General features: G+C 47.4%; 1 protein-coding gene across 41 annotated transcripts in view; it reads left to right on the top strand.

Moving 5' to 3' along the window:
- Positions 1-20,444, top strand: part of MAPK8IP3 (mitogen-activated protein kinase 8 interacting protein 3) — a 169,664-nt gene that overhangs the window by 89,590 nt on the left and 59,630 nt on the right. For 22 of the 41 annotated variants that reach the window (XM_024110534.3, XM_005294381.4, XM_024110538.3 and 19 more), the window contains 4 exons: positions 50-152; positions 11,786-11,904; positions 17,369-17,380; positions 18,828-18,845. In XM_024110534.3, the coding sequence (XP_023966302.1) occupies positions 50-152; positions 11,786-11,904; positions 17,369-17,380; positions 18,828-18,845 (252 nt within the window). The remainder of the gene's footprint in view (positions 1-49; positions 153-11,785; positions 11,905-17,368; positions 17,381-18,827; positions 18,846-20,444) is intronic. The other 19 variants (XM_065559770.1, XM_065559766.1, XM_065559763.1 and 16 more) reach the window with 2 other exon arrangements.

Raw genomic sequence — 20,444 nt, 5'->3', positions numbered from 1 at the left:
CCTTCTTTTCTTCTGGATCTGTCTCTTATCTGTGCATTATCTTCTGTAGGAATGGGTAGCAGTGATGAATGGTCTGATGTTCAGGATATCGTAGACTCTACGCCAGAGCTGGACATGTGCCAGGACCCCCGACTGGAGCACACTGGAAACAGGTACTTGCTTTTATCTTTTGTAAATATGCTATTTACTCTCCTTCATGTAACTTCTCGAGAAGTGAATAGAGACTCTGGGTTAAAGAGCTTGTGTAATTAAAGCTGCATAGAACTATGGTACATGTTAATGTGGTGGAGACATTGGTGTAAGAGCAATCATTGGATCCTTGCTTCCTCTGCCTAGTGCAGAATGAAGGATCCCTCAGGCACAAAACTCGCTGTTATCATGGGAAGAACACAAGCTCAAAATCTGTGTTAGAAATCTCCTCCAGATGATTCACAGTTGGACAGGTTTCAGTCAGTACAGTTTGCTGTGCTCCCATGAGAGAAGGGAAGGTGGCATGATAAAAGAGAGAGGACAGACTAAGGAGGTATGGGGCTTATGGGCTGAAGTGTTAGAAAAGAGAAAAAGCCAATTGTCTAGTAAAAGGATGGCCCTGAATTCTGTTTCAAAATCCAGATCCTTCTCAGGTTTGCCATATATAGGTTGGCACTTGACAATGTGTGATTTTTACGGTGAAATCCTCTGTTTCAATGGTTTATGCTTGATTAGAACACCAGCTTCCCCTTAAGTGGGAGGTTGCCTGAAGGCCATTCATTTTGGTGTATCACCGCTGCCAGGCATATAATAGCCTAGATCAGGGGTCTCCAAACTTTATGAGACGAGGGTCATATTAGATTTTTTAATGGGCTTCGCGTGCCAAAGCAACTGTGAAAAAAATTAAATATATGCAAATATATGCAAAACTGTTAAAAAACAACACTATTTTACTGTCTCAGTGTTGCATTAAATTCTAAATCAGGTATAAAAGTTAATCGATGCAGGTACTGGGAAATCACATAAAATATTTGTCAATGCATTAAAAATTATTTCACATAATTTTTTTAATGTTATTTCTAAAAACTCACACATTTGTATCATACAAATACTGTTTGGTTCTATTAGTGCTGTAGTTAAAATTTAACCATTATAAAATTGTGAATTTCCATCTTCTTTACTCCATTTATTGGAGATGTAATTAAGCATCGGCTTGTATTTTTACTCTAAGAGGCAGGGGTCCGTTGCAGCAGCAACTCTCCCCTAAGTTAGCTCCCCTTTTGGGGGGGACACTGGCTCCCAGAGGCACTCACTCCTCTGCACAGCTCAGCTGAGCTACCCTCCACCCCACCCAACCCGGGCGAGCGGCTGCTGGTGTAGTGAAGCATGCTCAGTACACCATAAGTAGCACGTTTCTAGCAGAGCAGTATCCTTCACTACACCGGCAGCCCCTCCCCCTGCCTGCTCGGCGTGCCTACTCTGCTGCAGCCTGCCTGTTTGCTTCTCCCTGTACCTGCTCGGCTGCAGCAGCAACTTTCCCCTTAGTTGGCTCCCCTTCTAGGGGGACACTGGCTCCCAGAGGCACTCACCCCTCTGCACAGCTCAGCTGTGCTGCAGCCTCGCGTGAGCTGTGCTGCAGCCTCGCGTGAGCTGCTGCCGGTGGCCCCTCCCCCTGCCTGCTCGGGGTGCCTACTCTGCTGTTCGCTTCTACCCTATTGGTTGGAGGGCCGGACAAATGGAAGCCCCGGGCCGGATCTGGCCCGCGGCCGTAGTTTAGAGACCCCTGTCCTAGATGAATGTATGGCGAAGAGAGTCAATAAAAGGGAAGTATTTTATGAAACAGCACATGGTGAGTGGTCTTCATTTGGACAAGCACTGGACAGGGGAGGAGGCATGAAGAATTTGGATGATGCAGGGACGAGGAGCAAAGTTTCCTCTTAGGACGGTATGGCCAGAATGTGTGAGAGGCATGTGTAATGTTCTGAGAACAACAGCAGGAGGCACCACTGTGGCAGAGCCAGTTGTGTATGTTGTAGGCCATGAGAGTGGCTGATGAGATGAAGAATAATCAGTCTGAACATGAGTGGAGAAGAACCCCAGGGATGCAGCTACAAGGAGAGAGCCCTTTAGTCAAGGAAATCTGTGCACCAAGGAGACAGACTAGGGGCTGCCGGTTAGAAGGACAATGTACATTGAGGTTACTGGGCCTTGGATTTGCTGTTTTAACATGCATAATGCTTCCTAAAGTTTCAATTATTAAATTGGTAAATCCAGAAGTGGTCCTCTTCCTGTTTGTTGCTGCCCACTAATGAGGGTGTGTGTCTCAGAATATGTTGGTCCACAGCATTGGTGTTTATCTCCAATTCTTCAGTGCTATCAGATGCTAGTATAGCCATGGAGATAAAAAAAAACTCCACGTCATAGAACCATAGAAGATTATAGTTGGAAGAGACCTCAGGAGATCATGTAGTCCAGCCCCCTGCTCAAAGCAGGACCAACCCCAACTAAATCATCTCAGCCAGGGCTTTGTCAAGCTGGGCCTTAAAAACCTCTAAGGGTGAAGATTCCACCACCTCTCTAGGTAACCCATTCCAGCGCTTCACCACCCTCCTAGTGAAATAGTGTTTCCTAATATCCAACCTAGATCTCCCCCACTGCAACTTGAGACCATTGCGCCGCTGCCTTCTTCGAGTCCTTGCTCATATCGATTTCAATTAGGGTTAGGTGTGCGCCGTGTGCACGATCATCGGAGAATTTTTTCCCTAGCAACACCCGGTGGGTCGGCTGTGGAGCCCTCTGGAGTGGCACCTTCATGGCACTGGATATATACCCCAGCCGGCCCAGCGCCCCCTCAGTTCCTTCTTACCACCCGTAACGGTTGTTGGAACTGTGGAGCTCAGTTTAGCCAACACTCCACTCTCCCTAGCGCTCTTATTGCTGTTTGTACACAGTTGTTACAGTGTTATAGTGTTAGTTGTCATAGTTGTAGTTTAGTCTAGTAGTTGTAGTTTTTAGGGGTGAGGGGTTTCTCTCCCCCCCCCCTCCTGCCCCCCCGGAAAGGGCTGGTCCACCTCAACAGACTTTGCCTCTTCCGGATGCGCTTGCAGATCCCCATCCCACAGCGGAAGCCAGGGAACACAGGCAGTGGCCTCGGCACCGTTGACTCCGGCACCGAGGGTGGAGCCATTGAGTCCGGTGCACCTGGACTCCCCGACTCGCAGCGTGGTCGAGGTCCAGATTCCTTCCATGACAGATACTTTTGCGGCTGCAAGGGATCTGATTGCCATGACCGTGTCGGCATCGCCTCAACAGTCCAAGGCTCCAGCACCGGTCCGCGTGGTTACCTTCACGGGGCAAACCAGCCCTTATTCTTCTGCTGGCCCCGTTCCCGTTTTCAGCGCCGTTCGCTCTCCGCGGCACCGGTCATACTCGCAGCACCGTTCAGACTCCCGGCACCGGTCTGTATGCCAGTTTCCATCCAGGAGCAGGTCCAGATCCAGATGCCATTCCCGTCAGTGGTCGTCGTCACAGACAAGGTCCAGATCCCGGCACTGGTCTAGACCTCGGCACTGGTCTCGGTCCCGGCGCCGCTCTCCAGCCTTGCGGCACCGATCCACGTCGTGCTGTCATGAACCAGCGTAATCCCACTTAGCACCACCATGGCCCTCTCGTTCTGCCTCTTGTTCAACGGGATCGGATGCAGGATCCCGTGTTTCGGACCGCTGCCGCTTGGACCACAGCTACCTGGACCCTGGGGCTGGTCACTGGCAGGTGCAGGGACAAGGTCCTGTTCAGGGGTCTACTCAATGGCCCTTTTGGACGCCTTGGGCGTACCACCAGGCCCAAGGTGCTCCTTCCGGGGCATCTCGCTCAGCCCCTTCTGAGCCGCAAGTGCCAGAGGCCACTGTCAACCATCCTGCTTCTGGGGGTATGGAGGCCGCAGGGATGTCCCTCCTGCCTCCGGATCCTCTCCCAACTCCTGTGCCTGATCCAGACGCAGAGGTAGCTGGCCCCGATCCACGGGTCATAACCCAGCAAGAGGCCCCAGACAATCCTCTTCCTCCCGTGGCCTCTTCCTAATCGTCACAGGATGAGGTGGTAGTGGGAATGGCCATTTCGGGTCCCCCTCCAGTAGACCTCCATGCCCACCAGGACCTCTTATGTAGGGTGGCACATAACATGAACCTCCAAGCGGAGGAGGTTATAGAGGTTTGTCAACAGAGGCTCCATCCAGGGTGGCCCTACCGATCATTCGGACCATCCAGGCCACGGCCAGAACAATCTGGCAGACACCTGTGTCCATTCCTCTGAGGGCTAAAAAGGTGGAGCGAAAGTACTATGTCCCCTCTAAGGGGTATGACTATTTGTTCAATCACTCACAGCCCTGTTCACTGGGGGTGGCCTCAGTGAACGAAAAGGAGCGTCACGGACAACAGGCTCCTGCACCCAAATCGAAGGAGGCCAAGCGCCTTGATCTGTTCAGGCGCAAGGTCTACTCTGTGGGCGGACTTCAGCTCAGGATCGCAAACCAGCAGGCGCTCCTGGGCCGTTATAACTATAATTTGTGGAACTCCATGCAGAAGTTCAAAGAGCTGGTTCCATCGGAGTCCAGTGAGGAGTTTGGGGCCCTAGTGGAAGAGGGCAAAACGGTGGCATGGACCTCCTTGCAGGCCTCGTTAGACCCGCAGACTCCGCTGCTTGCACCCTTTCCTCAGGGATTGAAATGCAGCATATCACCTGGCTGCAAGCGTCTGTTTTTCCGCCGGAGCTTCAGCAGATGTTACAGGACCTTCAATTCGAGGGCGAAGGCCTGTTCTCACAGAAGACAGACTGAAGGCTCCAAAATCTCTCAGACTCAAGGGTCATAATGAAATTGTTGGGCATGCACAGACCGGTTACCCAACGAAAACCCTTTAAGCCCCAGCTTCAACGATCCTATCCCCCTCCTCGGCCGAGGCAGGATTTTCACAGGAGGCGGGGCTGTGGTGGCAGGAGGAAGCTCTCTAACCACCAGTCAAGGCAGAGCCAGGGTCCGTCCAAACCCTCGGCAGGCCCTAAGCAAAACTTTTGAAGGGATGCCCGAGGACAGTGTACTGGACCTCATTCTGGATCCTTCCCCACCCTTCCTGAATCGTTTATCCCGTTTCCACCATGCTTGGTCGCTCATAACTATGGATCGTTGGGTCCTTCGCACGGTGGAAAGGGGATACTCTCTCCAATTTTCTTTTTTCCCACTATCCCATCCTTCCTCCCCATCCCTCTTCAGGGACCCTTCTCACGAGCAACTCCTCATCCAGGAGGTGTGGATGGTCCTTGCCATGGGAGCGATTGAGGAGGTTCCAAGGGAGCTAAGGGGTAGGGGGTTTTACTCCCATTACTTCCTAATCCCCAAGGCAAAGGGCAGGCTGCAGCCTATCCTGGACATGCGTGGACTCAACAAATTCATGGTAAAGTTGAAGTTCCGCATGGTCACCTTGGGCACCATCATACCTTCCCCGGATCCTGGAGACTGGTACGCTGCCCTCGACATGAAGGTTGTGTATTTCCACATTGCGATTCATCCAGCACACAGACGTTTCCTGCGCTTTGTTGTCAACCACAAACACTATCAGTTCGTGGTCCTTCCCTTCAGTCTCTCCACGGCCCCTCGGGTGTTCACCAAATGTATGGCGGTTGTGGCAGACTTCCTCCATCGACGACGTGTATAGGTATACCCGTAACTCGACTACTGGCTTATCCAAGGACGTACCAAGGATCAAGTACAGTCTCACCTCCAACTAGTCATGCTCATGTTCCGTCAGTTAGGCCTCCTCCTCAACATGGAGAAGTCGACGCTAGAACCGACTCAGAGAATAGAACTTATTGGGGTGGTCCTGGACTCGGGGTGCGCACAAGCCCTCCTACCAGATGCTCGCTTCCAAACTTTGTCGAGTCTCATCATGAGCCTTCAAAACTTCCCAACCTCAACAGCGAGAACGTGCCTGAATCTTCTAGGCCATATGGCTTCCTGCACATATGTAACCAGGTATGCCAGGCTATGTCTCTGCCCTCTTCAGGCATGGCTGGCATCTGTCTATCGCCCAGGCCGAGACAACCTGAACCTTGTGGTCACCGTCCCAGAGAGTCCTGGCCTCCCTTCAATGGTGGCTGGACCCATGGCTGGTGTGCGAAGGAGTTCCATTCCACACCCCTCAGTCCTCCTTATCCCTTGTCACAGATGTGTCAGCCCTGGAATGGGGTGCCCATCTCGGGGACACCCAGACACAAGGTCTCTGGACCCAGTCAGATCTCTCTTCGAGAGTTGTTGGCTGTTCGTCTGGCTTGTCAAGCTTTCTAGGAGCAGCTGCATGGTCATTGTGTAGCAGTCCTCACAGACAATACCACGGCCATGTTCTACATCAACAAACAAGGTGGCCCTCGGTCCTCCCCCCTTTGTCAGGAGGCCATTCGACTGTGGGAATTCTGCATAGCCCACTCCATTCACCTGGTGGCATCTTTCCTCCCAGAGGTCCAGAACACATTGGCGGACCGCCTCAGCAGATCCTTCCAATCCCACGAGTGTCAATATGCCCAGATGTGATCTATACCATCTTCCTGAAGTGGGGGTTTCCCCAGGTCAATCTGTTTGCCTCACACGGCAATCGGAAATGCCTGGCATTCTGCTCCCTTCAAGGTCGCTCTCTGGGCTCCCTCACAGACGCCTTCCTGCTTCTGTGGACAAGCTGGCTGTTTTACGCCTTCCCGCCGTTTCCCCTGGTATACAAGGTCTTGCTCAAGGTACGCAGGGACAAGACATGTCTGATCCTGGTCGCCCCGGCATGGCCCAGGCAGCATTGGTACACCACGCTGTTGAAGATCTCCGTGGATGCCCCAGTCCCGCTGCCCCTCTTTCCAGATCTGATCACTCAGGATCACGGCTGCCTCTGTCACCCTGACCTTTGGTCCCTCCACATCACGGCATGGATGCTGCATGGCTGAGCCACTCAGAGCTCCTCCGCTCTCGTTTGGTGCAGGAAACCTTCCACTCGGGCTACATATATGGCTAAATGGAAGTGATTCTCTTGCTGGTGTTCTCTCCATGACACGCCCCCCACCCAAACGTCTGTACCTCTCATCCTGGACTATCTCCTGAGCCTGAAATGGCAGGGCCTGACGATATCTTCTATCAGAGTTCATCTGGCAGCCATCTCAGCCTTCCACCTGGGAGTGAATGGCCGTTCTGTCTTCGCCAACCCCATGGTTGGTAGGTTCCTCAAGGGACTAGACGGCCTCTACCCACAGGTTCGGCAGACAGTACCCACATGGGACCTTAACCTGGTCCTTTCCAGGCTTACAGGGGCCACTTTTGAACTGTTGACCACATGTTCCCTCTTATACCTCTCTTGGAAGACAGCTTTCCTCGTTGCTATCTCTTAGGCAAGGCGTGTCTCCGAGCTCAAGGCTCTCACCTCGGAACCACCTTACATGATCTTCCATAAGGACAAGGTGCAGCTACGACCTCATCCTGCCTTCCTTCCCAAGGTGGTGTCGTCTTTTCATATCGACCAAGACATCTTCCTCCCGGTTTTCTACCTGAAACCGCATGCCAGTAGTCAGGAACAGCAGCTGCACTCCCTTGATGTTCGTAGGGCTCTCGCCTTCTACATTGAGTGTACGAAGTCTTTCCAGAAAACGACGCAGCTTTTCGTCGTGGTAGCGGACCAGATGAAGGGCCTCCTGGTGTTCTCCCAGCGGATCTCTTCATGGATCATGTCTTGTATTCGTGCTTGCTATGATTTAGCGGGTGTCCCGATCCCTTCTATCACGGCTCACTCCACAAGGGCTCAAGCCTCGTCGGCAGCATTCCTGGCCCACATACCAGTTCAGGAGATCTGCAGAGCCGCGACTTGGTTGTCAGTACTTAATTTGCCTCGCACTATGCCATCATTAGGCAGGCCAGAGACGATGCGGCGTTCGGTAGAGCGGTCCTACAATCCATAGTACTTCACTCCGATCCCACTGCCTAGGTAAGGCATGGGAGTCATCTAATTGGAATTGATATGAGCAAGCACTCAAAGAAGAAAAGACGGTTACTCACCTTTGTGACTGTTTGTAGTGAGGCGGCCCGGCTCCCAGCCACCCCAGAGAGGGACGAGCCCCTCCGGATGCCAAAGTGGGCGGAGCCACTGGAGCCTGCGCCCGCCCCCCAAAGGTCAAAGCGCAGGACAGGAAGTATAAAAGCCCCACCCCAGGGCTCAAAAGCTGCCTGGCCACTGGAGAAGCCAGACGCTGGGGGCCTAGCTCCAGCTGGGGAGACTCCTGCAGCCTGTGACCGACCCGAGGACTGGCCATACCAGTCAAGGCCTGATGACGACCAGACCCCGGAGAAGCTGTTAAGCCTACCAGTGAGAAGCGACCCAGAGGAGCTGCCAAGCCTACCGCTCGCCGAATACCCTGAGGAGCCCATGGTGCTTGATTCTGTGGAGGACACCAACTAGACGCAGGTACTTCTAGAGGGGGAGGTAGGAAGTAGGCCGGGGGCAGCCGACCCTAGTTTGGTTGCGGCACACCCAGAGCCGATGTCAGTGTGTTGTGGCCAGGATCCCCACTGACACAGCAGCAGGCTGCCCGCCGCTGTTAGGGCCCCGGGCTGGGACGCAGTGGCAGGGCCAGCTCCAGGGTTTTGGCTGCCCGAAGTAGCCAAAAAAACCACCGCGATTGCGATCTGCCGCGGCAATTCGGCGGGAGGTCCTTCGCTCCAAGTGAGAGTGAGGGACCGGCCGCCGAACAGCAGGATGTGCCGCCTCTCTCCGAAGTGGCTGCCCCAAGCACCTGCTTGGTAAGCTGGTGCCTGGAGCCGGCCCTCCGCAGTGGAGTGGGTGGGCCTGCATCCCCCCTGCCATCCCACTCACGGGTGGCAGTCTCCCCCTCTTCCCAGACGCTCAGAACCAGGAGCCTGGACTTGTTATTGAACTATTGGCTCAGCCCCTGCCTGAGGGCCTGAGCTCCTGACTGTGTGTGTGGCCCCGCCCTGACCCAGGGCTTGGGCCTGATAGTGAACTATTTTGCTCAGCCCCTGCCTGAGGGCCTGAGCTCCAGACTTTGTGTTGCCCCGCCCTGACCCAGGGCTCGGGCCTGATAGTGAACTATTTTGCTCAGCCCCTGCCTGAGGGCCTGAGCTCCAGACTTTGTGTTGCCCCGCCCTGACCCAGGGCCTGGGCCTGATATTGAACTATTTGCTCACCCCCTGCCTGGGGCCTGAGCTCCCGACTGGATGCTTGCTGCCCGCCCTGACCCAGGTCCGGGCCTATCACTGAACTATTTGCTCAGCCCCTGCCTGAGGGCCTGAGCCCTTGATTGTTTCCTGCCTCACCCGGCTAATTCCCCGACTCACCGGACCGAAGTAGTGAGGTGGCCTGGCTCCCAGCCACCCCAGAGAGGGGCGACCCCAACCGAACCCTTCTACACTGTTGTTCTTCGAGATGTGTTGCTCATATCTATTCCAAACCCGCCCTCCTTCCCCTCTGTCGGAGTTGCCGGCAAGAAGAAACTGCGGGGGTACTGGGCCGGCAGGGGTATATATCCAGTGCCATGAAGGCGCCACTCCAGGGAGCTCTACAGCCGACTCACCAGGTGTTGCTAGGGTAAAAATTCTCTGATGATTATGCACGCAGCACGCGCACACCTAATTGGAATAGATATGAGCAACACATCTCGAAGAACAACAGTTACAAAGGTGAGTAACCGTCTTTTCTGTCATCTGCCACCACTGAGAACAGCCTAGCTCCATCCTCTTTGGAACCCCCCCCCTCAGGTAGTTGAAGGCTGCTATCAAATCCCCCCTCACTCTTCTTTTCTGCAGACTATATAAGCCCAGTTCCCTCAGCCTCTCCTCGTAAATCATGTGCCCCAGACCCCTAATAATTTTTGTTGCCCTCCACTGGACTCTCTCCAATTTGTCGACATCCTTTCTGTAGTGGGGGCCCAAAACTGGATGCAATACTCTAGATGTGGCCTCACCAGTGCCGAATTGAAGGGAATAATCACTATCTGATGGCAGTGCTCCTACTAATGCAGCCCAATATGCCGTTAGCCTTCTTGGCAACAAGGGCACACTGTTGACGAGAAGTTGGATGAGAGTCCACTGTAATTCCCAGGTCCTTTTCTGAAGAACTGTTGCTTAGCCAGTTGGTCCTCGGCCTCTAGCTGTGCATAGGATTCTTTCATCCTAAGTGCAGGACTCTGCACTTGTCCTTGTTGAACCTCATCAGATTTATTTTGGCCCAATCCTCCAATTTGTCTAGGTCACTCTGGACCCTATCCCTACCCTCCAGCGTATCTACCTCTCCCGCCAGCTTATTGTCATCCACAAACTTGCTGAGGGTGCAATCCATCCCATCATCCAGATCATTAATGAAGATGTTGAACAAAACTGGCCCCAGGACACACCCCTGGGGCACTCCGCTTGATACCGGCTGCCAACTAGATATGGAGCCATTGATCACTACCCGTTGAGCCTGACGATCTAGCCAGCTTTCTATCCACCTTATAGTCCATTCATCCAATCCATACTTTTTTAACTTGCTGGCAAGAATGCTGTGGGAGACCGTATCAAAATCTTTGCTAAAGTCAAGATATATCACGTCCACTGCTTTCCCCATATCCACAGAGCCAATTATCTCATCATAGAAGGCAATCAGGTTGGTCAGGCATGACTTGCAAATGGCCAGCAGTGTATGCCTCATTTTGTGAGTCACAGCTGACCACAGTGCCCCATGGATTCATGACCTCCAGGCTAGATTACAGAAATGTAGTATATCTAGGAATGAAGCTACAAAACCTGAGATAAGTTCCAGTGGTACTGAACATTATCATCTGTCTGCTTAGCAGAAAGCTGTGAACATATCACTTTCTGCACTGATTCCCAATACAGTAAAATGCAGTTCAAGGTGTTTATTCCAGTATTCAAACCAGTCCATGGGATTGACTCTGGTTACCTGAGAGGTTGCATCCCCCTCAATGATCATGACCTCCCACAACACCTGTGTTCCATTGGAGCCGTGAAACTGTCAACAAATAGGAGGAGGCTCATGTGTGCAGGAAAGGGAACTTTCACAGGAATCAGACCAAGAATCTGGAACTTGCTCCCAACTGAGGATAAAAAGATCCCAGACCTTGCTGTTTCCAATACTAAATGTAAGGTTTATCTCTTTGATTTACCTTTTCCTAAATAAGTCCACTCACACATATATAGCCATGCACACATGCTCACTAAAAGAATAAACAAATCCCTACAGGCTAATTTCTCCCTCACGTCTGTAGGAGAAATTACGTTGTTGTTGTTTTCAATTTTTAAATAATTATCTGGCCCCACCATTGTAGTGGGTGCCAGCCATGTACCTGAACTGATGGAATTGTGGGATTGAATGGTCTCCAAGATCTACGATAAAACAAATGAATACTAATAATCAGAGTTAGGAGCTCCAGTTAGTAGGAAACATTCTGGTTTTTATATAATAAATATAAAACAATATGATTTTTAAAGGAGTTTCGCATTAATCTGTTGATCTGAGCTAGGCCTGCTATGCTGATCTAAGGGACACTGGAGGTACATCTTTCATATTAGGAACCTGAAGGATACTTGTCCTTGATATGAGGAGTAAGGTATATTTATCCCTTACATAGTAAGTCCACGGTCTCCTATAGTGAATGAATGGAAAGATATCTGTATTTTGATTGCAGTGATCTACTTTGTTCGATAATTCAGGAGAGGAATCTTCTATCTAAAATATTTCCAAGTAACAAGATTCCTTCTTTTTATTTCCTCCAACAACAGCCCAACACAGGGGATTGTCAACAAAGCTTTTGGCATCAACACAGACTCTCTGTATCATGAACTTTCCACAGCAGGGTCGGAAGTCATCGGGGATGTGGATGAAGGAGCAGATCTGCTAGGTAAAAGATGTTTATAACAACTGTGTTCACTCCACTGTAGTTAGGGCTGAGTGACAGCTTTAGAAACGGACAATTTTCTTTCTTCCTTTCAGAATTGTGGCTCCTTGTCAATAAAAACAATTTGGGATGGAATTTGGGACAATCTAGTAATGAAATATGTAATAATCATAATATAACTAACAAAAAGTCATTTTAATAGCGTTGGGACTTGTTTTGTTAGGACTGTCTTTGTCTGTGTGCGTAGGTTAATTTTTGTGTGTGATTCTCCTGCACAAACTCCCTGGAAGAACATTTGTGCTTCCTTCCCTTTCACCACCCAAAGATAATTTTGCAGACACTTGCAATTGAATATGGAGTGATGGTTTTTTTGGAGTGATATAGATTTGAAAACAGACCACTGTTCTGCAAGACAGTAATCACTTTTCCTAATTTTATAAAAACTTCAAAAAAAATTCTTTTTATACAGAAATATTATAGCCTATATTGTATGTTTTACTCTGCTGTAGAGAGTATAAAAAAGAATGCCGTACACCTTTTAGGGCAATCTTGGAAGGGGCTTATTATGTCTTGAAACCTGGGCACATCACCTGAGGTTCCTGACCAGGACTTTGGAACAGCCAAAGAAGGGAATCTATCCCAGGTTATAGACTGAGCCCAGTGCTTCCTGGGGTAGAACTTTGGGTGTCTAGATCCCATTCATGAGAGCCCTTAAGCACATGATTAAGTCCCATAGAAGTTAATACAGTGCAGATATGATCGACAAAGCCTATAGTTATGTACATCACTCTCAAGTCTCAATGTCTTGATTTGAGGAGTTCTTCAGTAACTTGAGACATAAGAGGGCTCTCACAGAATGCCTTCTGTGCTCCGAATACAAGCAAGAGATGTATTTGAAAGCATTAAGTGTGTTGGGTGAATATATTTTCTTGCTGGTTGTCTCTTGAGCTTGCTGAAATGGCAAAGGCTCACGGCCTATCTCATCATTGATTCTGAAAATACAGTATTCACCAAAGTACTTTGGATGTAGATTCAGCCAAGTCAGTTTGTGATCTTGTTGCAAAATTGCAATGGACCATCTCTGTAAAAAATAAAAAGATATCTAAATCACTTTTGACAAGAACAGACTATGAGCCCTATATCTAAACCTTCTAAGGCCTCAATGGTGTGTTGCTGCATAGGTGATTGTTTATAGCCTATTTATTGCAGTACCTTTGCAGCATTTGGAACAGCTGCATTGTGCAGTAGCAGCAGATCACAAAAATGCTGGCCAGTGCCTGAGTCCTAAGGCATTTATTGTTTAGATTCTGATGCAGGACTGATGAATAATTTTGGAGAAGAGCCCAGTTGAAAACAACTCATTGTTACTGAGGCACTTGGCTTGTATATGACGGGAGGCAGCACTTTTGCAGACATTTATTATAATTGTGTTTACCAGCTCTTATGGAAGAATACGTCTGATCAAGGGTGAAGCACGAGTACTGTCAGAGACAGGGATATTATGAACCATCATAAGGTCTGACACTGCCACTCAGAGTGAAGGAGACTTTAGTAGAAACTGTACATGGATGTTAGATCTTCATCTGTCTACTGTAGCATGAATTTTGGTTACCCATCTCAGCATACATTGTTGGCTCCTCTCTTCCCAAAAGAGTCAGATTGCTATAGCTACTGAAAATCTAGCTGCTGCCCATCTGTTTTATCCTTCTCCCCTTGTGCTTCTCCTGTCTGTAAGAGCACTGTCTGGCAATCTGTCAGCAATCATATTCTCTGTTCGTGTCAACTGCTGCTTGATGTTGTTTGCTTTCTACTTGTCAGGAAACATCAGGTTCTGAAATGTTTGTCATTCAGGAGAATGACAACCTCAGCTTAAAAACTACTTGGAACAGTACATTCCCAGTTCATTGTGTCTTGTCTACCTGGAATTCACTTGCAAGAATCTTGGGGTTCAGACCCTGTAGTCTGAAGGGGCCTGGCCCAGCACAGTCTGTGACAAACTTAGGCCCAGAGTTTCAAGTGGTCACACATTTTGTTTGAACAGCTTGAGACACTTTGAAGCTGCTTTTCAGTGGTGCTAAGCACCTACAAATTAATGAACTCAAAGATTACTTCACCTCTAAGCACTAAGGACTTCTGACAATCAGCCTAAGGTTCTCAAATTGGGCACCTGAAATAACAGAATCATAGAACCATAAAAGTGTAGGACTGAAAGGGACCACGAGAGATGATCTAGTCCTGTCCCCTGCACTCAACACAGTACTACATAATAACTAGGCCATTCCTGACAAGTGTTGGTTAACCTGTTCTTAAAAACATCCAGTGACGGAGATTCCACAACCTCCCTAGTCAATTTATTCCAGTGCTTAACTACCCTGACAGGAAGTTTTTCCTAATGTCCAACCTGAACCTCCCTTGCTGCAATTTAAGCCCATTGCTTCTTGTCCTATCCTCAGAGGTTCACGAGAACAATTTTTCTCCCTCCTCTTTGTAATAACATTTTATGTACATGAAAACTGTTGCCATGTCCCCTCTCAGTCTTTTCTTCTCCATACTAAATGTAAGTGCCTTGAGCTGCCTCTTTGTTCAGATGCAAAAGACTGTTTCCTTTTTCTCTTTGCTGCATACTGAGATGGAAAGAAGAGAGTTTCTTTAAACTTCAGTTTGCTCCTGTTTGGAACTGAGGCTTCTATTTTGCCCTCTTCTTGATGTTTAAAAGCAAACTATTTTTTGCTGGCTACCCCATATTGGGAGTGTTACTGTTTGTGGGCAGTGTCTTCACCTGTCTTGTTATTTGTAGGTTCCTCTTTCTATGAGTGGGTCTTGTAGTAAACCTTTACAGTAACTGAATTTGGGGTTGTTCTCTTCACTCTTCATTTATTAAATATACTGTAGAAGCAGCAGCATACTCTAGGTGATGAAATACCTAAAAATGCTCCACAAAAGCAAAACCCGTTGTAATAAAAGCACTAAGAGCCCAATTAAAAGGAAATCCTTAGGGCTTAACTATATTAGCAAAAGGAAGTACTTAATAGTTTATATTCACAGAACTCCTCTCTTTTCTAAGAAGTCCTACCTTATACCATGTCAAATGAAGTGCCATCCTAAACAAGACTCTTGCTTTATGTTTTCCCAGTCCTGAATGACTACTCTTTCTATGGAAAGATTTGTCCTTCCTAGAGATCAACCAGGAAAATGAACCTGTCACCAAGGAAGAATTTCGAAGACCTCCAGGATCACTCTGAAAGCTTCTGATTTTTCATCCTACATACCCAAGTTGTTACACCAAGAAACATATTAAAGCATGTCCTCCCCTGCCGTCCTACTGAGGATCATAGGATAGTATTTTTCAGTCACCAGCTTTTTTGTGATTCTGCCCTAGACAATTTTCTGGTTTTGATTAGAGCAACAGAACTCCATACAATCATCAGGAGGCCTCTGTGGCTCATCACTGAGGGTGGATACAGCTTACAGTCTCAAAGCTGTTGTAATGACTCTGGCCATCTAGGTGGGGAGGCTTTTATGGATTCCCTTACAAGCCTGGGAAATGGGATGAAGTGAGGCCTATCAGTTTCCTGGAAATTATGTTAATCTATTTAGGCCTTTTGTTGGGTTCTGGTGACCTAATCTAAGGGAAGTTTTGATTTGGATGATATGAAGCACACATTGCTAGGACGGGGTGAGGGAAGGGAGGCAGGTCGAAGATTTTAAATGTTATACTTTTATATTTAATCCATCATAAATTTTAGAAGGCTCTGGCTATAAATGCTTTCTCAAACTCACAGACAAAAAGGCTAATTTAGTTTAGTTTATTGTTCCTTCTGCCCTCACACACTCAAAGTTCTAAAGATCTTTGATAAAGCTGCAGTTTAGCCATAAAAAAAGCTAGGGCTTGATCGTAGTGAATCTGTTGGTTTTTCTGCTCTTTTCCGACAAGTTGTTATCTCTGGGGCACTTCTTTTTCCTTCATCCCGACTACAGCCTGAAGAATCACAGAGAAAATTGCATGAATTAGACATGGTACAAACAGTGGAGAGAGAGCTCAACAGGATCCAGAAATTAAGAAGCGCTCTTTCTATTTTTGGACCAGATTCTGAACTCTCACCGTGTAAATCAATGGAAGCCAATAGAGTTATTTCAGGCTGTCACCAGTGTAAATGAGACAGTCTAGCCTTGATTCTAATATTGGAGACCCAAAAATGGGTGCAAAGTCTTCCAAATATATTTTTCCCGGGTGGATTAAGATTCTTAATATCGGAAGAATGTCATTTGTGATGCCTTTAAAACAATAGATGTCTACAGAAGTTATTCTTGTACAATCCTCAGGAAGCATATTTATCTCCTGGTTGGAGGGATTTTAGTCTGTCTTTCTGGATGTTTGCAAAGCTAGCTTTGGACTATCATTTCTTGGCACTCTTTTTTGCAGCTTTGGAGAGAATGGTCTAAATTCATTGGTTAAATCCAGATTTCCCATTGCTTTGTTATAGCTTCATATACATTTGTTCATGTAAGGATGTAGTTGAGAGAGTGGTGTGGAATATAAACAATTATTTACTAGTAATAATTGTTAATTGAATTCCCCTCTTTCCAACTACAACCCAATGAACATTCTTTCTCATTTACTCCTGCATGTTCATTTTTTACTGCTATAATCTCATTGTATTTACTGTAGATACAGTATGTGTGTCTCTCTCTCACACACACAAACACCCTTCCAGTTTTCACTGCCCATAAAAATCTGGAGCTGAAGGGTGAGGGGCAAAATAGATGCTGTTTATGGCTATGGGAGGGTCCTTCTTTCCACTGCTAGGTGACCTGGCCATGTTTACTTTGGCGACCTTGCTTTTCATAAAAGAGGTTTTGTGATGAAGAGAGAGATTCAGCTAATATACTAGTGGTAAGTTATATATTATTTCATCACAGAAGTTGAAGCCAAATAACAAAGCCAGTCCCGGGGTTGGGGTATAAAGACTGTTTTAAATACTAATGGCTGTATTTGCAGGTTAAGGCATCCTTTGACTACATCATTGGTACTATGAGATATGGTTGGGAAAGACAAATATATCATTCACTTAGGTGAGGAGGAGGAAGAGGCGGGATGTGGGAACTAGCCTTTGGCCAGCAGTTTTAAATAGAACATATCATAGGAAAACAAAGGTTCATCTAGCATAGGAAGACACGGCCTCGTCAGATTCTTGTCTGCAAAACTGATAACCAAGGCATATGGTTCCAGGTTCATTGTGGGTTACCTTCCCTTGATTTTTTTTATGTCCTGTATGTTGAGTCATGCCATCTGCAGTCATGGCAGGTCCTGTCCTTACTATTTCATGCGTTTTGACATTGAAATGGCTGAATCATTGTTAACTTTTTTAACAAAATTTTGATTTTGTTGGTTTCAGTCACTGATTGATCCTTTTTTTCGCTTCCTTTCCCCCCTGTCTCTCTGTGCTTCGCTGGACATGGCCCTTAGGGGAGTTCTCAGGTGTGTATCTCTCCTCTGTTCAGTTTCCTTGTTTCTCTTTATCCTTGTTGAGTTTAGATTGAATGATGTGGTATACACATGATACTCCCCTGCTGCTGTCCAATCAGAGTTGGTTTTGCAGCCTTTGTTCTGCCTTTTCCTTGTTTGATTGGCTTGCACTGATAAGTCCTGATATAATAGAACATCTCTGCTTTATGCTCACATGCCTGCTATGTCTTGATAAGCCTTTTTTTTTTGGGGTGGCTTTCTGTAGGTTCGCTCCATGCTCTTAATAGGACCATGAGGAAACCCTACTATGTCTTTCCCTCTAGTCTGGGGTGGAAAGTTCCTTTTTGTCAGGGCAGGAGCTGTACCCCAAGCCCAATCCAGGTGGGCACAGAAATCTAGCTTAGGTTCTTCTCCTTACTCCAAATGAATGAAGATTGAGATGGACTTGAAAGTGGCAAAACTTCTGCTCTTTGTTGAAGCCTTGTCCTCCTGGTTAAACATTTTGCAGATGCTGTCTCTGTGCCTTCCTATTACGCTGTTTTTGTAAAGGAAACTCACTACTTTAGGGCCACATTCTGCCATCAGAAGTCATCCCTGGGAGCCCTACATTTGGAGAATTTGCTCCTTCTCTTACAGTGCACTTAGGGCCTGATCCAGTTCCCAAGTTGGATTGGGCCTTTACTGCCTATCCAAGGCAGTTGACGTGCAGATACAAATGTCTTTGGGGGCAGTGCAGACGTGCTGAGTGACTTCATGTCCCATTGACTCCCTGGGAGTTGAGAAAGCCAGTGCCTCTCAGGGTTGGGCCTACAGAGCACTGAGAGAGCTTTGTCAAGGAAAGGGAAAGCAGCATGCATCTTCCTTTCTTTTGGTCTGGATTTTCTTTATCATTCTCCCATGAAAGACCAAAGCCTAAGATATTTCCCCAGGAAAAGCCCCACTGAAGTGAGTGGGCATGTGGAATGTTCCTGTGTAAGGAAATGGGCTTGACCCTATGTAAAGAGAGGAAGGGCACCCTGGATATAAACTATGATTTCCCCCCATTTTAATTTCCCTCTCCCGCTGTCTTTCCCATGCCCTGTCCATGCTGTCTGGTTAGTTACCTTTGTTGTGGGGGTGGGAGATGATTAAGATGGAAATGGAACAGGAATGTGGAGCATATTCTGATATCTCAGGCTTTAAATCCCTGTTAGGCCAAGCTCTAGTGAGCAGGATATAGACTTGCCCCTACTGAGCATCACAATGTACACCATGCACACATACATGAATATGTATCACTGTATCACACACGTCATAGTATGTACCACGCACACACATTCATACACACTGATGAGCTGCTCTATTTGCTGTTTACAGATTGGTACTTAATGGCTGCTTTTTTCTCTTCCTTTCTTTCTCCCCTCTCCCTTTGTCCCCATCTCTTTCTGTTTCCCCTTCTCGTATGGAATGGCTCTCATAGTGCGGGATGATTTTTTTGGTAAGGCGAAGGCCATTTTTAAAATGTTTTTTCTTAACTCCTTTTGTCCACCCAACATCTCTTCATGCTTCTTGAGTTCTCTTGGTTTTGTTTTTTGTGGTGGTGGTGTCATCTCTTAGACACAGGAGACAATAGCTAAGTTTCTGTGGATTTGGGCTTCTCTTTTGTTTCTGGATGTAGTTGATCATCCACTTTGATGCTTCAGACTGTGACTGTCTGTCTGAATATGGAAGATCTATAGTATGGGATGACTCTGTAAAATATGTCTCTGTCTTCCCAGGTTTTTCCTCACTTTGGTTGCATGCAGGGGTACGTGAAAAGATCTCCTTTTAATTCCACCCCAGAGTTCTCTTCATATAGATTGGGTTGTCCCTCTGCTAACTTCTCAGAGTTTCCCCACTCTGTCCACTAAGATCAGGTTGTCTTGGAATACCATGCTGCTGCTTTGGGGAAGATTGTCTCCTGTCCTCTATTTACATAAATAGCCCTCTGTACCATTCCTGGGGTAAGGTGTCCTGTAGTTTCCACTGTGCCATTTTTGGGAAGATATCTGTGGCTTGGACAGTGTGGAGCTTCTAGTTCTGGGGTGATTGGCTGATCCTCTCCATCACAGCTCCTTTCTGTACTGGAGATGCACCAGTACCCAATAAGTAGCAAGGGAATCAAAATGCAGAAAGGAGTAATCCAAAGAAGGTCCTACACATGAACTCCCATTACCCATTCCTCCCTTCTGCTTCTGGAACATCATTATGCCATTTCTGAAAATGCTATTAGATATACATTTAATTTAGTTTATTGCTAAAAGCCAGTAGGAGGGGGTGGGAATGTCACTTTTAGGGATGTAAGTAGAGTTTTAAAATAGTAACTGTTTAACCTATTAAAATTCTATCGGTTAAACAGTTAGCCATTAAGGAGTTCTGCCCCACTATGCCCAGGACTCCACTGCTGGCTGGTGCGCGGGGCTCTACTGCCTCCTCGTTCCCAGGCACAGGCGGCAGGGGAGTTTAATTGTTAACTGAAATCAATAAGACTGATGCTTATCAGTTAACCGGTTAAACTTTTACATCCCTAGTCACTTTATAACCAGAGTCCCATGCCCATAATCTCTGAGCTTAGTGGATAGCACCGTACCACATATGTGATCATCTGTAGGAGGAAAGAAAGGGGGCATTTCTCATTCCTCTTCCCCCACAACAGAAATACGTTTTTAGTAGGTTAACACCCAACTTGGAGTTTTTGTCTCCCACTTCTGAGGTGTTTGTAGTGTTCCCCACCCCCAGCACCCTGAGAACACGTAGCCTGAAACATCAAAGTGATTCATTTCCTGTCTATTCAGTATTTTTTAATTTTTACTTTTTAAAATGCTGCTTCTTGTCCATCCTTGCTGGGAATTTGCTTTTGCCATCATGAACCCATCCCATCTAATTGTGGGAAGAGGATCTGTGTGTCGAAGTGTTGTTTCTCTAACTTCCATTTACTTCAAGTGTGAGTCATTTTTTATTTTCCTGTAAAAGTGAGTTTACACCTTGAATAATTTCTATATCTGTTATAAAGGAAGGAATTTTTGTACAGCAAGGTAATATGATGGAGAACTTCCAC

Source organism: Chrysemys picta, chromosome 10, assembly GCF_011386835.1.
Source record: "Chrysemys picta bellii isolate R12L10 chromosome 10, ASM1138683v2, whole genome shotgun sequence".
NCBI lineage: Eukaryota > Metazoa > Chordata > Testudines > Emydidae > Chrysemys > Chrysemys picta.
The sequence above is the reverse complement of the archived record's forward strand: the minus strand, read 5'-3'. Positions and strand labels throughout refer to the sequence as shown.